General features: G+C 41.9%; 2 protein-coding genes across 2 annotated transcripts in view; one reads left to right on the top strand and one right to left on the bottom strand.

Annotated features, from left to right (window-relative positions):
- Positions 1 to 16,798, bottom strand: part of CDC40 (cell division cycle 40) — a 42,359-nt gene extending 25,561 nt beyond the window's left edge. The window contains exons 1-3 of the mRNA XM_086745521.1: positions 16,460 to 16,798; positions 6,795 to 6,881; positions 4,506 to 4,635 (exon numbers count right to left, since the gene is read on the bottom strand). Of these exons, the coding sequence (XP_086601647.1) occupies positions 4,506 to 4,635; positions 6,795 to 6,881; positions 16,460 to 16,651 (409 nt within the window). The 5' untranslated portion in view covers positions 16,652 to 16,798. The remainder of the gene's footprint in view (positions 1 to 4,505; positions 4,636 to 6,794; positions 6,882 to 16,459) is intronic.
- Positions 16,799 to 17,811: 1,013 nt separating this feature from the next.
- The window catches only part of WASF1 (WASP family member 1), a 100,407-nt gene continuing 100,154 nt past the window's right edge, over positions 17,812 to 18,064 (top strand). Inside the window, exon 1 of the mRNA XM_086744163.1 lies at positions 17,812 to 17,964. The gene's annotated coding sequence lies outside the window, so the exon portion shown is untranslated. The remainder of the gene's footprint in view (positions 17,965 to 18,064) is intronic.

Here is an 18,064-nt window from a genome sequence, read left to right as displayed (position 1 = left end):
CATTTACTCCAGTGATCTTAAATCTTAAAACAAGATTTATCAAGTAAAGAATATTTTAAAAAGGAAAAGAAAGTGAGCACCAAAGGGTAAATAAAGTCTTTTCCAAATACGGGGACACTTCAAAGACACCATGTAGGAGAAAAAGAACTCATGTCTGCCAGCTATTAAAAGGAAACTTTAAAGAGACCAGAAGGAAGTGAGCACAGCCGAACAGTATGTAAAGAGAAACCATTAGAAATAAGGAACCGTTCTTCAAAGAGCTGAAGTTGCATCCAAATGTGAAAAATACAAAGAACCAAACTCTAGCAGACAAAGTAAAAACTACAGTAAGGCAGCTTCCCTGCAAAATCGAGGAGCAAATCACATAAGGTATAAAAACTAACACTTGTCCTTTGTAAAAAAGTGCAGGGGCAGAAAGCATACCAGACAGCATGTAGGCCAACAGACGATCAAGGAATGAAAACAGAGCATCAGTGAGGTTTTTTTTTAAACACATGTTCATTATGGAGGAGCTTGGGAAGGCTTCTGTGCTAGAATCTTTCTGTATGGGTGATGCAACAAAATATCTACCTCAAAGTGAAATGTCAGGAGACTAAAGCGACAAATAAGTGGTAACAAAACACCAGGACCAGATGGTAGTCATCCAAGAGATCTTAAAGATGAACGACAATGCAAAAACTCTCGCCTAATATCAACTCAATATGACAGAAATGGAATGTATCAAACATGATGCCAACTTTCAAAAGATGCTTCAGAGGAGATCTGGGGAACTACAGGTCAACCAATCAGACATTTGTATGGTTAGAAGTTTCAGGCAGTAGAAACTACAATAAAGAAGACAAGTAGGCACTTGAATGAGCGCTATATATTGCAGCAGAGTAGACAACACAGCTGTCTGTACAGGTAAGTCACAATGACAATACCTCCAGAATATTTCTGAGGTGACAATCATCAACGAGCAAAGCTTGGTTGACGTTGGATACCTTTACAAAACCAAGTTAGATTGATTACAGGATGCCTCAAAGACACCTTAAAAAACCCACAGGTCTTTACATGGTCAATTGATTAAAAGTTAGTAAAACACTGGCAACAATAAATGGTCGGTTTCCACAGCACAGGAAAGCTGCCGGCAGATCCATGTTCAGGCCCATGTTGTTCAACATATTGATAAACGATCTGGAAAAGGGGAGCAAGTAGCTTATACAAAGTTACTCAGAGTCACAGAGAAAAATGCCACGTTAAGCATTCTTAGAAACTGAAGAGAAACAGCCTCTCACTTTATTAAGCCACAGAACAAATTCACAGGGAGATTACATGTTAAATGCCGTGCACAGCTTTGCTGTTCACCTCAGGAACGATACAGTGGAACTAGCAGAGACACAGCAGAGAATCAAGCACAGCCACTGGCACGGAAAGGCTGCAAAAGAGGAACAAGAAGATTGACTGGATCTTTTCAGGTGGAAAAAAAAGCAGACTGAAATTAAGTTATGGCCAAGATACGGACAAATACGGAATGACACAGAAATGGTGAGTAAGAAATGATTACTCATTGTGTCTTCAAACACAAAAGACTACAGGATATCAAGTCAAACTAGAAGGCTGTTAAGTTCCACAAATTCAAAACAGAGGTACTTCCTCACACAAGGTGCTGGTAAGCTGCAGAACTGCCTGCAATAGGTTATAACTACACAGGAAAATTATACAGGTACAAGAAGCAGCTGGACAAATTTGTCAAAAAGCAAAAACCAAACAAAACCAACAAATTCACTAAAAATTTGTAAATATAGAGACATCGCCCTCGGTTGAGAGACTGCATATTGAAAAAAAAAAAAAAAAAGTATTCAGATATATTCACTTGCTTCTTTCTTCTTCTCACTAGGTACCCATTGCTGGCCACCTGTGAATAGGATAAAGGGCTGGAAGGACCCTCACCCAATGACAGCACGGATGAATGAAGAAAAAGTACTTTTGACAGTAAATATTTACTGCAAGAGAAGTAAATGAAAAAGATTGTCAAAAAATACTTGAGTTTTGTTTGTGATTAATATATAGGTTTCTCATTGAATATGTATTAACTTTACAGATGATATATAAAATGCGGGGTTTTCCTTTATTTTTTAAGACTGCAGCAGTTCAGCTGTTTTGGATACCTGATCTCATTTACCACTCTCTCTGTCTTGTATCACACTTGTCCTTCATTTATAGTCACTGGCTTATCTACATGCTAGCCATTGCAGATTTGTTTGAGACCTCTTGCCTTAGGACAATGGTGCTACACAGCCACAGAGGCCAGAGGTCTCAAGATCTGCAGCTTTTAATTAAGAGGTTACTCTCTGGTTTTCCAATATGTTACAACTTAGTCATTAAAAACATGTATGACATAGATTTACGCCTAGCAATTATACTTGTGTTTTTACACTTGGTCTTTTCTGAGAAGATACTGAGCAGATATTTATTATCTCCTTCCAAATTCAACAGAATATTGAATTTTTTTAATAGACAACAGACCACTTTTTGACAATTTAAAGGAGTGCTGTTTTTAACAGATTTTCTAGTGAGCTAAGATATCGTGCTCATTTATTGCATCTTCTAGCTTGAACTTCAGCTTCTCAGTGCTTGCTTGTTCTTGCAGGATAAATTGCCTATCTCAGCCTTTTCATAGTTCCATTTTCAATGCACCCAGATCATTATCTACTGAACATTTCTAGAAAGCTGAATAGGATAATTACACAGTTGCCAATACTACCAGTCTTAAAAATATACTCTCACATGCTCTTGTTAACACAGCTTTCAAGGCAGTTGCTGTACACTGATGATCCAAACCAACAGCGGGAGCTTTGAGTAGACTTACTAGTTCCATCTTCCCTCAAGCTAAACTTCACAAACAGGAAATACCCCGAAACCAAACACCATATGCCTACAGACGCTTATTTTTCCAATATCTATTTTACACACACACACAAATGCAAAACCACACAACATGACATTTAATTTCACAGAACAAAATCTAATCTGTCCATTTAGATCCTGAACAGGCTCCTACCTACATTGTCTGTCAAGTTCTAACATCAGAATTGTAATCAAGTAAGTTAAAGTTATGCTACAGAACTACACATTCATTGCTTAATATTGGCATATATGACTTATATTCCACATGCTAAAAACTAGTGAAAAGTATCTATTAGCTAAAACTGTAAAAGAAAAAAAAAACTGTCTTAAATATATTTAAATTTTTAACATGTACAAGAAAACCTCTAAATAAAACTCAAATATGAAAAGAAACTAAGGGTGTTATTGTCTCTGATTTAACATAATTTTTTCTTACAAGTTTCATTGTAATGCACAGCTCCCACAGATGTTAGCAATAACGTCCCAGTCTCATCCATCACAGAACGCAATAAGTGAATTTATGCATGCATAAAGCCCTAGTGAAGGGGACTCGTCTGGAGGTGATTTTGAGGCATGACAGTCTGCAGAGAGTAGCCTCTTGAATGCAAATACAAATTTAAAAAGCCACATGTTTGTTGTGCCAAAAAAAAAAAAAAAAAAAAAAAAGAGTGCTGTGACACTAAGTTCACACAGGAAGTATCAGAACTTGCCTAACAGACTGCATTTGAAGAATATGAAGTGATAGTCCACCTGAAAACAAAGATTCATATTTGCAAGACAAGCACTTCCAGTCAAGTTTAAAACAGAAATGAAAGTTTACAACAAAACACAGAAGAAAAAATTAACCACTGTAATGTGTAAATACATGGCAGTTTCGTTCTTTCAAATGTGTCCAAAAGAATGCTTAGAATCCATAGTCTTTCCATACTTACCCTATTTAAAAAAAATATATTTTTCTTACAATCCATAAAAAGTCTATTTGAAACTCAAGCCTCTTCAAAAGGCAAATGTTTAATTTTTCAAATGCAACTACTTACAAGTGAAAAGGTTCTCCAAGGTAAGAAAGCAGCAACTATAATGACCACTGGCACAGAGATACACCTTTGGGAGTGTGTTTCCTAAGAATATTTTAGTAGACGTATTCCCACTTTCTTCAATTCTTGTTCATTCAGCTTGTATCTACAGAGGCAATCACTCTGAAGAACCTGACAACTCAGTAAAGCTTCCTTTCGGTTTTGAAAGCACTACCTTTAGTTAGAATCACATGAAAGAATCTATCTGCATAACAGATCTACAGTTATTTGTCATATTAAAAGTGTGAAATTTTGATTTGTTTTCTACACTGATGCAACTAACGGAAGGAGTAATTAAGAGGGGTTTGGTAGGAGGTCATGCACTTGATTACAGTTTCAAAGGGAATTACAAAATGAGACTTCCTAAATAAATACAATGATCTCTATGGATTCTCATTCAAAGACCTCACCCCATTTTAGTAAGTCTGTTAAAAAGTAATTTACAGAGCTTGCAGTCCTTTTAACTGTTCTATAGAGAATAACTTATTTTGTCCAATCTTAGCATAATAAAGGTGGAGGCAAATTCCACTGTTAAGGACTTACCATAGGTTGCAAATGTTCTTCTTTGTTGTTCAAACATGAAATCATTGATGTGAGCTGGTTCTGCATATCCAGAAAGCATATTTCTAGGTGCAGCCATTTGCTGAGTCCTAAATGGGTTTTCTGGTCCAAACTACATCAATAATGTTAAGAGAAAGTATATCAGAATTATTACTTTCTTATTTAGATGTGTTTATTTTTTAAGGAAAAAACACAGGGTGGGGAAAAAAAGATTTGTCTTTGAAAAACTGTAACACAAAATCACTTCAACTTTCTATTTCTTTATGACTACTGAGTAAGCTTCTTAGTCTGTTATTTTACACAGTGATCACTTGCACGGCTTCTTTGAACAGCTTCATGACTGAACAGTTTCATGATTGAACTTTCTAGCCTGTATCACTGGTACAGAGGACAAATCAATGCCAGCTACTTGACACAAAACACTGACATTCAGTATGTGATCCGTACAAGCATTCAGAAGACAAAACCACAGTACACCATCCTTTGTAAGGGGAGATATCAAGAAACAGGTATCAGGTCCTACTAAACTGCTGTACTTAATACAGAAATTACACTGCCAACAGTACTTTCATGCATTTTTCAACTGGGGACTTGCTGTATTATTCCAGGAAATCCACTTATGAAAGTCTGCCTTGCTTTTCTTCTTGCAAGATGACAAAAGTCAGTCTTGCTGGCCATACCATGATTAGGGAAAAGAACAGTGAATACAAACAAATGCAATACACTAATATCAAATAAATTTAATTGTAACCCCTGTGCCTGCCAGTCATATTTGCAGACACCTGAGACTGTCCCACATTAGGCTTCCCTAACTAAAACACTTAGACAAGGTAACACTGTAGAAAGTTTAAATCAGCATTTTTGCTCACATACTTCATGGTTTTGTTACATTGCAAAACACAAGCTTGCTATGAAAAGGCCAATTTATGTGGTTCCACAAAAGGTTTTCTAAACATAAAACATAACTAACGTAGACATTTCAGATTGACGCAGCCCTTGTCTACCCGGAATGCTAACCCCTGGTCTAACAGCAGACAAACTGTACGAAGAAGTTAAATACTGAAAAATGTTAAATGCTTGAATAGCTATTTTTATCTTTCAGATAGTCTGTCAGTTATAATAAAATAGATGGTGGCAGCAGGCAGTTCAAATTCAGCCTAAAATGGTTTTTAACTGTACATATTTACCATAGCTTAAGTTACTAAAATACTTAAGACAGATGTGAATAGTTATATTGAAAGTGTTTGGATTTTAAGTCCTCTTCTTAAAAGCCATATATCCACAAGACTTAAAACCATTCATTTTGCTCTAAGTAGCACAATAAGAAAATAGCAAAAATGTGAAAATAGCAAGAGACTACTTTAATGTAGTTCATGTTTTACTCAACATCTTTATAATGCCATTTTCCTAGCTTGATTTTTAATTTCCATAGCTATAATTCTGATAAACACTAAGATTCTTCTTAGAACAGCTTTATGCAGAGTATTAAAATTCAAGCACTAAAAATACCAACACATTTGTTGTGCTGGTTTTGGCTGGGACAGAGTTAATTTTGTTCACAGTAGCTGCTATGGGGCTGTGTTTTGGATTTGCACTGAAAATAGCGCTGATAACACAGGGATGTTTTCCTCACTGCTGGGCAGGGCTTACCAGAGCCAAGGCCTTTTCTGCCTCTCACACCACCCCACCAGTGAGTGGGCTGGGGGTGCACAAGAAGTTGGGAGGGGACACAGCTGGGACAGCTGACCCCAACTGACCAAAGGGATATCCCATACCATATGATGTCATGCTCAGCATATAAACTGGGCAAAGAAGGAGGAAGTGGGGGAGGATGTTTGGAGTGATGGCGTTTGTCTTCCCAAGTAACTGTTACGCATGACGAATGCTTTCCTGGAGATGGCCGAGCACCTGCCCGTGTATGGGAAGTAGTGAATGAATTCCTCCATTTGCTTTGCTTGCAAGAGTGGCTTTTGGTTTGCCTATTAAACTGTTTTTATTTCAACTTGCGAGTTTTCTCACTTTTACTCTTCCGATTCTCTCCCTTGTCCCACTGGAGGGAGCGAGCAAGTAGCTGTGTGGGGCTTAGTTCCCAGCTGGGGTTAAACCAAGGTACCTGTGTAGAATCTTTTTTCAATTTGCCCACCCTAGATTCCAAAACACAGCAAGTATCCAGAGAAGATATATCTTACAAGAATTTCACAGGAGATTTATAGAACCTCTACCCTGTAAGCCAAAGGCATTTCTGCTCTAAAGGTCAATATTGTTTCTTACCTCAGGTGCAAACATGGTATCGTACGTGGGATTGTATTGGACTTCTTTGATAGCAGGATCAAGGTGGACTCCTGTTTCCACATCTTCCTGAAATAAAACAGACATATTAATAAACAATTTTTTACATATAGACTTTTAAATATATGACATTACCTCATTTCAGACCAAATTAAGGCTATACATCAAGTTGACACTTTTAGCACTTAGAAAAGGCGAAAAGTAGCTGGGTCAAAGTTTCTATTTTAAAAAAAATATTGATTGTAAATCCAATGTCAGGCCCTTACTGAGAAATTCAGTCTAAGATAAACGTAGAATTTTGCATGTGTATTATTACATTTTTTTTTTAAAACAAAGACTTTCATGACATGCACACATTTTAAAAACAGTAGCAAGACTGGAGGCAAGCTCTTTTTTTTTTTTTTGAGAATATTTGAAAAACAGACCTTGTAAAGAAAAGCCAATTAAAACAGTCAACAATTCAATATAAAACTGCGAAAATTACATTTCTAGAAAAGGTAGAAGGCAGAAGTCTTAAGTAAATGTTTTGAAAGATAGCTGGGAAAAAATATTAGCCATCAGAGCAACAGTGAGTTTCAGAGAATCCAGTGATCCCTTATCTGCAGGTTTTCAACAAAAGGTATAAATGTAACTCAGCTTCAGTATTTAAATGCATTTCCAAGCCTGTTGTGACAAAAATTTAACTCAATAGACAAAGGGACAAGAAAGAGAGGCTAACCAAGAAGAATAACTTCTCAACCAACTCAAAGGCAAAAACTCAGAGGGGCACAGAAGGCTGATTGGGGGCAGTGCTAAAAAAGAGCTGGTTTCACAGAGCTCTACAAGGGCTCATTTACGCTGATCCTAAACTGACACTACCTCCCTCCTGCCCCCAGTTATGGGCTCAGTTAATGAAGGAGACTGTTATTTTGTGGTATGACTACTGGTATTGCTTCCTGCATCTTTATTCTAGAATAAATGCATTTGAAAGGGATTTACAATGTGCTAGGATACTGATAATATCCCTAGTCATCATAGTGAAAAAGCTATCTTCACAATCAGTGCTTACAGGATCCAAAAGCATTTGCAACTTACAGAAGGAAGTGGCACAATAGAGGATCGAATTTTAGCAGTCACTTCTTTAATAAAAAATTACCTCAAACAAACTCAATCTTGCTTTCTACTATAGTATCTTGAAAGAACAAAATAGCACGTTCTTCACTTACTTAACACTGTTAGCTATTCTCTGACATGCTGTGCCCAGAAGCTTTTTTTCTCCCCAGTGCAAAAGGAGGTCAATTACAAACAAATTTGTTTAGGCATGCAAGACTTAAAAGGTTTTAAATCCTGGTTTTCTAGAACACAGAAAAGAAAAACAGTACCTAAAGATCTTTGGTTTGTTACTTAATTATATTTGGTTAAAACCGTTCCAAAAAAACCCTCAACCTCAGAAAATAAGGTGTGGTTTTTTTAACAAAAAAAAAGAGAATGACATCTGCAATCCCATTAATTGTTTTTCTACTAAGACCATTGTCTGATTGTTAAATCCAACGAAAAAGCTTTACTCTCACCGTGTACCAACTATTTTAAGAGGCAGGTCCAGCCATTGCACTGCTCTTGCTTGAGCCCTTAGCACTGTCAATTCTTGGCCTGACCTCCTTTCTCTCATCACATGACCTTTCCAATTCACTGGGCATGGATGACAACAGCTACCGGTACATTCACAGCCCTGACTTTCCTACACTATGAACTTGCCTGGGAACAGCACAGCAGGCCTAATCCAGTCATTCAGCAACCAAAACAAACCCCCTTCCTCTCATCCTCAGATAGCATACGACCACACCAAAACCGCTTCCTAGCCTGTATTACCTATGCACTTACACTTCCTCTCACAGCACCGTGACCTGAGGACATTTTCCACAGACAACTTTTTCAAGACACATCATACAGCTTGCTCTGCCAGCTAGACTTCAAGCCTTATCCACCAACATTATAATTTGAGAAAATAAAAATTAATATAATTGATAATACGGCAAAATTTATCTGATCAACTGTCAGTGACACTTAAACAGCTATCAGCTTATTTGAAACCACAACACAGGGGTTTTTTTCCTGCTCTTTAAACGGCAAAAGTGAGGAAAATCCAGTTCTACAAAAATTCCAAGAATTTTTCAGCTTGCTATTTTTCTTCCTCTTTTCTCCCTGTTAAGTCCTATTACATGCCACTCAGTAACGGAGAAAAGAAACAGATTGCGCCATGAAAGCTGATCCTCTGCTGGGCGATTATAGCAATTCTGGTTCTGCTCTGCGGCTGGTGGAATAGTGCTGAGTCACTTGGAAGCCACACAATATGTTAGCTCCTAGACCACCACAGGCATTGTCTTTCTGTGTGAAAGCCACTGAGCCTTGAAATTGAAGCACACATTACATTTATCAGAGCTACACTCCCCAAGACCTCCAGCCTTATTCATGCTTTCACATATTTGGGCATCAAATGACAATCTGTTAATATGCTGCTGAAGCATATAATGGTTATCTTCTCATTATGCCATTTTGATTTAAACTATGTAACAATTTGAACGTGTCCCAACTTCCCACTTCAACTTCTCAGTATTCTAAATAATTGAAATCTTGATAGGAAAATAACATATTGACACACCATATTCCGAAATGTTAGTCTACGGAAAAAGTTTGAATTGCAGCAGACAAATCATCCTTTGGTCAATATGCAATAAATACCATTTTGTATAGCAGTACGAGGCTCTGGTAGGTAGCAGAAACATGAGAAATATTAACCCAGACCATCAATCATCTCACAAATTGGCATTTTGATTTTTGGGTTTTTTTTTTTTTTTTTTTTTTTTTTGAGAGAGGAAAGAACTCATCAGCAACCTCTGCACATGGTGAAGATCGCTGGTTACAATTGCATGCATCACCAGAAGATCGTTTCAGCACGACTCATCTTTCTAAGACCCAGAAAGCGAAAAATGTAAACTTACAGGTCTCATGATTCTGTCCCCTTATGTGGGCAACAACCGACACAACTTAGCCGCATGCATGCTAGATGCCTTTGCCATGGCTACAGCAAACAGGGAAGGGATCACAAGAGAAGCAATCTGGCAGAGCTGTGACTGAGATAAGGCGATCTAAAGGATCACATCCCTCTGCTGTGCTGTAGGTTTTTTCCTTTGGTCACACATGGCATGTCTTGATTTATCTAAAAGCTTAGAATGAGCAATTTGTCGTGTAGCTTATGTCCCAAGTGCGACACAAGTGGTTCTGTGGGATGGAAAACTACCAGTAGCTAGGCTGAAAGAGGGGGCAAATCTGTGAATTTAATGAGGGGCTAAGTATTACTCTATGTCTCTTCCCATTCAGAAAGACAGGTATCACTCTCGACACAAGGCAAAAGAGCAGCAGATGATGTCTTATCACTGAATTACCCGGTATGTTGATTGGGTTTTTTGCTTTGTTTGTTTTTTAGATGTGATTTCTATTTACTTGCAGTACCAGGTCGATTTACAGTTCGGATATGATTTGCTTAGCTAAGAAAATTCTTTGATACTTACATGCTCTCCTTTTGCCTATTGTGTGTTGTGTTTCACCCTACAACACAGCGTGACACTATCATAGGGGAATGGCACTCAGGGCTCTACTCTGGAGAATTAGAATTTCCTAAAAATCTGTCTTCAGACAGAAAGATGCTTTCCATGCAATGAGTAGATAAGCAAGTGCTTCATTATAACTCCCTAGAGATCACAGAATGTCTAGCTTCTACCTAGACTAAAGGTGTCCTCCTTTAGTCTTACGATGAAGGCACTTTGGCCAGTTAAAAGTCAGCATAGGAAAAAGCACAGGAAATAGAAGGGATTTTAGACTATCAATACAGTAAACTGTATTAGTTTTTCTTCTTACAGATTCCTTAAACATGCCACAGACCTGTTTTTCTTTGGAAAAACCCTACCTGAATGCAATAAAACAAAACTGTTACTGTTTATGAAAAGTACTTGACTTATAGAATACAAAATAGTTCAATAATTAAAAAAAAAAAATCTGAAAAAGCTTGCTAGAAGTCTTGCATACATATAAAAGAAGACAAAAACATCTTTGAATTAAACATAGGCCAAATCCCTGTAATGGGCATCGACGGAAAACCGTAAATAAAAGAAATAAGCTGCAGCATGGACTGCAACACTGGATGCTGATTCTGTTCCTTAGAAAGAATATAATGTTATGTTAAGGTAACTCACAATCCTTTTAATCCACAATATTTTTAAATTTCAGCCAAATTCTATAACCCCCACTGTGCTAATATGTAGCTACCTGTAAGTTTAATAAGAGTAATTTATGCCTTTAGAAGCAGAATTTGACACTTAAATCTCAAGTGTCTGTCTACACATGAAGTTTGTTAGAACAAAGAAAAGGTCAGAGTTTTCCAGTTTCATGTCATGCAAGCAAAGACTTGTGATGTCTATATGTTGTTTTTTTTTTTTTTCTGGACATTTTAGATAATAAACCTACAATGTTCCCTTCTCCCCAGGTAAATCCATTACTAACCAGCCAAATAGGGCAGCCTGCTTTGCATAAGATTTAATTAGTTTTAATTATTCATTAAATTAAAATGTGGTAAATTAAGACCCCATCCCATGAGCCGCAGAGGCTTAAGCACTTACCTATTCTTGCATAAACCACTTGGGCTATCAAATACACAGCATGATCTCATTCCAAAGATTTTTAGATTTATTACCAAGAGATGAATAGCATTTACAGTCAAGTCCCAACATTAAGATTTGGTTGTTACCAGCTTTTAGTCATTCTACCCATTCACATACTCTTAACAGTAAACGTCCATCTCACTAACTTCAATGGAGTAGGAATTAACCAGCAAGAAAAGCACATGTTTAACAGTTTTGTTGAACTAGGCTAGATTCCCAGCACCTTGCGTGATGGGGATCTGCACATCTATTCCGTACAAGACACTTTGTATCAAAGAAAGCAGGAAAACCCACCATATGAAAAGAAGCGAAAACATTCCTAACAAATAACACTCCTCAATCACTAATATTCATCATTGGTACAGAATGGTCACACACTGACTTGGTATCTTTCCTCTCCGTAGCTGGGCAGGGATTAGGTTTCAAAGAACATTAAGAAATGTGACCGAAATCTACTTCTTCCCCTGAAGTAGTATTTTTCTGGACACCTGCATAGTGCCAAAGGTAAACTAGATTAAACAGAAAAACAGATCCGAGACTTCCAACCCCTTCCCACATTAAAAACGATACAAACCCTCCAGCTCCTGTATTGGGCCAGGCCAGCCTAGTTGATTTCAACCCAGTTGAGTATCCTCTCCTCAAAACCAGTGCATGAGACACTGTAGATAAATATTGTAAAATCTGCTCCCATCCAAGTCTCACCCTGAACTGATGGACATCAAACAGCAAAGGTTCTCACCAAAAGCAAAGCTTGCAGCTGCAACATTTCCTGTGAAAATGATTTCTTCACAGAATGTGCAATTTCCCGAGTTTCCTTTAGCATTTTGAATTCACTAGCGAAGCAAGTGAATGAGCAATGTGAATGTGAGCAATCATACGGAGATTTCTTCATATCAGTAGAAGCTGCAGGAAAAGGAATTATAATTGTTTTTGGCAATGTCTAGCGTACTGTAACTTAGGCAGAACCCTAAAATAAGACATTTAGAGTGAAAAAAAGGAAATATCTATGTTACAGGACTTGAAACGCATCCTGGTCTCCGTTTCCAAATCACAGCCAGCATTATTAAAACATTTCACAAAAAAAATCATAAGGCACTGGCGTTAAGGGCCAAGCTTCTGTATTTGACTTGTTCAAGTTACATTCTTAATTAACATAATTCACTCCACACCTAAAAGCTACCACTAACAAACACACCTTACTTAGCCAGTTTCTGGATCTCTAACAGCAAAGGAGTTCTAGATCATCAGGCTCCCGTTAGTTAAACATATTCTGGGTTTCCCATCACTGTGTTAACCATAAATGCTTAAGAATTCAAGTTCACAAAACTAATTGCTTTAAGACAACAGAAGATGAAGAGCTTGCCTAGCCCAGTATTACGGGCACTGCCACGCTGGGGATGAGGTCTCTATGGCTGAGTCATATCTAGTGCCTCAAGTTCTCAATAGGTTCACACCCCACAATAACCAGAGTCAACACAACTGTCCCGGAGCTACCCATCCTGCAGCAAGATGCTCTTACAGAGCAGAAAGGCCTAAGGCCTTACTTCAGGTGGGCAATATTTCTCCTTAAAGTAGACTGGAGCAAGAGACAACAAGAGCATCCATCTGTGCGAGGCCTGACTAGCAGCAGGAAGCACTGGTGTTCCTATACAGGAGGGAGGTAAGCCCCGCTTCCTCTGGATCACTGGCAAGTGGATTCCCTTCCCTTTGTGGAACAACAAACTATCAACAACACTGTCATGCTTACCGGCTACCTTATGATGTATTTTGAGTAAGAAAATATCTTGATTAATCTATCCACTCTCCTCACAAAAGAAAACATCAGCCTTACAATAACTTGGCACCTAGGGGAGAATAAGAACAGGGCAAGTGTACACAATAATACTTCTGCACTCTCCCCAGAGTCTTCAGGTCAGAAGACTTTGTGAGCTAGAAGAAATCTGTGTATTTTACTGGCATCCCTTCCTTCAGTGGATCTCGTCCAAATACTTGTCCAGACTCTCCTTGTAACAGCGTACACTTCTGGCATACACAATGCGCCCTGGCATAGGAATAGCCCTACTACAAGTTGCATGAAGGACCACATCCTTGTGTTTGTTTTGAACCCAGCTCCTACTGATTAGCTTATAGTTCCTGTATTGGAAGAGCCAGGGAGTATTCAACCCTCTCTTCAAGCTACTTAATGATTTTATAGGTCTCTGTCATACTTTTCACCTCGGTCATCTCTTCTTCAGTTTTGGCCTCCTCAGTAATTCCTCCTACAGAAGCAGTACCTTTGTTCAGTCCCACTGCCCATCTCCGAACTTTCTGCAGTTCTAATGTATCCTCTTCTGGATGAAGGGACCAGAAATGCATACTTTCTTCCTCTGTTGCCTTCCCTTATTTTCTGTAACATTTTCAGCTCTTTAGTGGTACTCAAAATAGTAGTAGTAACATGTGCTTTCAACTAGTCGGCTTTCCAATTTAAAATTAGTTAAATTGGAAGTATCACTGGATTGAAGTAATCAATAATTATAACTCAGTGATATTTATTAGGAGTAATTTAACATCAAGATCAGCAACAGGCCTATTATAACATGCAGACTATAAGAAGAGGGTATAATAAAAGCCACTCCCTTAACTTTTAAAACACAGTTATGAATTGTCAGTATGGTTTTCAGTTATAGAAAAAATATTTTCACATCAATATGATCACATACATGTATGATGTACTTTGTGCAAGGGCTCAGTACATTTTTGTAGAATAAAGAAATACATCTTGGAGAAACATCTTTGGGCTATATTTCATCTGCACATTCAAGTAACAACAAAAAAAACCACAAATGCTGTGGCTGAGTGCGCTAACAATTATGCCTGACTAATAGAGAGAGCAAGAAACTTATTTCTCTTCTATGTATACATAAGTCTAACGCCTGTGCAAGTTAACGGGCTGAAATTCTGAACCAGAAACAGGTACAATGATTAGAACTAGTGTGCAGAGCACCAACCACTTGAGATCTACATTCTCACTTACAAATTGTGCAGCTGTCGTTTATATTTATCATATGATCAACCCTTCTAGCCTCCCTTCTTACCATCATCTTTCCTTATCCATTCCTGTTCCTTTGTGTAATACATACCCATGCACCTAAGAGTACTTGACCCTTATTCATGTCAAAACAACATTTGCACATGTGAAGTGATACTAATGAACTGTAACTCTGCTTTCCTCCTTATTCAGCTTGCTGTTTTTCCAACACTGTACTTAAATAATCTTGTGACCTACACTCAAATTATGTCTTTTACATTTGTTCATTAAAGGTTTTCTAATTCTAAAGAATCAGGATAAATTCCTGAGGGGGGTGACTGGCAAGCTTTTACTGCAGTTTGGTGGTCCGCTATCACTTTCAGACAGGGAAAGCGTTGACAGCATGTTGTCTATGAGACCGGCACATCTTTCTTGAACTGTAAAAGTCTGAAAAGAAGGCACGATCTCACTCTACAAGGAAATAATCTGTTACTCCTTAAAGAAGATTGTGGTGCTAAAAGAAGATCCAGTATGCTGTGTATTCAGAAAGCCTCAGCTTGAAGACGTTATCTTTTAATTTATACACATCTTATCTGTGATCTCAAGTAAAAATTACAGACAATATTTTAATGAAACATCTTGGTACTCAGAAACCTTGCTTCCATTCTATCTTGGTTAGCAGAATGCCTGCGGCAGAGACAGTCCTAGATGTACCAGCGAGCACAGCCTGGCAAACAGCTTTGAACAGAACATCCTGCTGACACCTAACTCCTCCAGCTGCTTGTTCCTACTCTGGCACTGGGCATTTAACCATGCCGGCACAGCATTTGTGCAGCTGCACTGCAAATCAGATTGAGGAGTGGATCCAAGGACAAATAACTCCACTAGAAATATATATATATATTTTTTTTTAATTCAAATCAGTTCTCTCATGTCAGCCACCAAGCAACTGCATAACCCTTTGTGCTGGCATGGCAAACAGAAAAAACTGTTGCTACAGCCTTAAGAGTGGCAAAGAGCACAGCCAATGCTACTTGCCACTCATGCTACTTGTCATTCATACTCAAAAGATATTACAGATGTCAACTAACACTCCTTTCAAAGCCTGTACATGACAGCCTACCAGAGGCTGCAAGTCAAGAAGTTAGAGATGTTTCTAAGACTCTAGAGGATAAGAAAATGCACATTTAGTCAGTATATACAACATGCAGATGCAAATACGGTCAGTTGTGACAGTGTATGAATTAACTAATGAAAACGAAGTGAAAGATTGCATCCACCTCTTTGTCACAAAGCAGGTAACTTTTCAGAACAATTAGAGGCAACACAATACTACAGTGACAGACACCATGGTGAGATGCCCACTTCTGATTAGAAATTAGTTGCCTATACTAAAGTCCCAAAACAAGCCAACACCATCCCCTCCCCCTCTTTCCCTTTCTGGAATCACAAAAGTGAACCAATATGACACAGAACTTGGAAAAGTAAGGCTTCCCAAGCAACACTGGAATAAAAACAGAAACACCGATCAGCTTTCAGGCTGTTCTTTAGAACAGGACTTAGCTGCACCCAGCGTACCAAGTACCGATTTCACTCCACCGCCCGGACCAACAGAGAAGCATCGTAAAGTCGGGGGAACAGAAGCTAAGAGCACCTGAGGAACCCCAAGCAAGGCACGGTTTTTAGACAAAAAACAATAATGCTTTCATAAGTTTAACGGCCACCGCGGGATCCACCGGCCGAGCTCCCGCCCTTCCCAGCTCTGGCCCCAACACCGCGGGGCAGGGTAGGGCCAGGCGACGGCAACGTCCCCCCTCCCGCCCCGCTCCCCGGCCCGGCCCGGGGCTGCCTCAAGGCTCTCCCCGGCGCCGAAGGCCGACGGTGCGGCTGCAGCGGCGGGAGGGCGCCGCGGGGCCCGGTCCCGGAGGTGGCGGAGAGTCGCCTACCTTCACGGCGACTTCCGGGGCCGCGTCGACAGCCAGGGCCGGGGGGGCGGCGGTCGGCGGCCGGAGGTGCAGTACGGCGTCGCGGCTGGCGAGGACGGCGGCGGGCTGAGAGCCGCCCTCGGCCTCAGGCTCCGAGTCGGGCTCTGAGTCGGAGCCGCCGTAGGAGGCGAGCGCGGCGATAGCCGCCGACATCTTGGCGCGAGGGATGACGGGAGGAACAGGTCCTGGCAGCTCCGCCGAGCTCGCGGCGTCCCTTCCCCCGCAGGACCAGTGGGGTGGGGCTGCACGTGCAACTGTAGCTCATTAAAACGGAAAATACGCTTTAAAGGATAAATTATGGTCTTCTGTAGGATATACAGGCATTTTGAGCGGGGATCATTTCCCTTTCTTGCTGTTGGTGCTTAACCTTTCAGGACTCCGGGGCGGAACTACAAGCTCCAGCATGCAACGCGACCCGGGCAGAGCATGGGGGTCAGCCGGCGGCCCGGGTGCCGTGGCTGCTGCCGCCCGGGCAGAGCAGCTTCATCGCGCCGCTCCTGCCGGGGAGACGAGCGGGCGGGGGAACTTCCCGCCGCCCGCGGAACCCGCGCTGGCCGATGACGGGGGCGCCAGCCTCACCGCTCGTCCGCACCCGGCGGCTCGGTCCCCCCCTCACCTTGCGGCGCGGGGGGGGAACGTTCCACAGGCGATGGGCGCTATAGCTCCTGGGCGCCCGCCTCCTCCTGCACATAAAGGGCTTTCGCCACGTCTCCGGGGGTGGGAGGCAGACTGGTACCGCCGGGTCTGCCGTGACCCCGACCCCGGCGCTCATCCCCGGCTCCTTCGGCCCGGGCAGCACCCCAGAGAGCCCCGCCCACTCCCACTGATTGGCCGCCAGCAGCCGGCTTTGCTTACGTCACGATGGCGGGCCCCGCCCCGCCCGTGCTGGGGAGAGGGAGCCGGCGGGCTGGACCGTACCACCTGCCGCCCGCGGGGTGGAGTGGGGCGAGGCGGGCTCACCTCCCTCACGTCTCCGGGTTGGAGCGGGGGGGGAGGTGGCGGCGGCGGCGGCAGGGCTTGGAGCAGCCGGAGCATCAGGCGGGGGGGCCAGGTCCGGCCGCCGGGTAAACAGCTCGCCCGCCCCCCGCCGCCTCGGCGCGCCGGGAGAGGCCCCGCCTCCCGCACGGACACACAGACACACACACACGCGCGCGCTGTCCTGTGCCTATTGTGAAGCCTTCGGGGGAAGCTCCGCGCCGCCGCCGGGGCCGCACGCGCTCCCGCCGCCGCCTTCCACCTCCCCCTCCGCCCCCCTTCCCTCCCCCCCCCATCGCCGCCGTCGCCGCCCCGGGAGCCGCCTGTGCCGGCCGCGGCGCGCGCGCGCGCGCGCGGCATGGCGGGCGCCGTTTGAAGTTCCAGCGCCCCAACGACCGCGGGGGCAGCGCGGAGGCGGAGGGAGGGGCTGAGGCTGAGCGGCGCGGAGGTGCGAGGCGAGGGGAGGCAGCGCACGGCAGCCCGGCCGGCCAGTAAGTGCCCCGCACCCTTCTATCCCTCGCGGCCCCCCGGGCCCGGCCCCCGCTCCCCTTCCCCACAAAGGCACCGGCCCCCGCCAGGTGTTGGCTCCCG

The sequence above is a fragment of the Chlamydotis macqueenii genome, chromosome 3 (genome assembly GCF_036417535.1).
Source record: "Chlamydotis macqueenii isolate bChlMac1 chromosome 3, bChlMac1.mat, whole genome shotgun sequence".
NCBI lineage: Eukaryota > Metazoa > Chordata > Aves > Otidiformes > Otididae > Chlamydotis > Chlamydotis macqueenii.
This window is presented reverse-complemented; position numbering and strand designations above follow the sequence as displayed.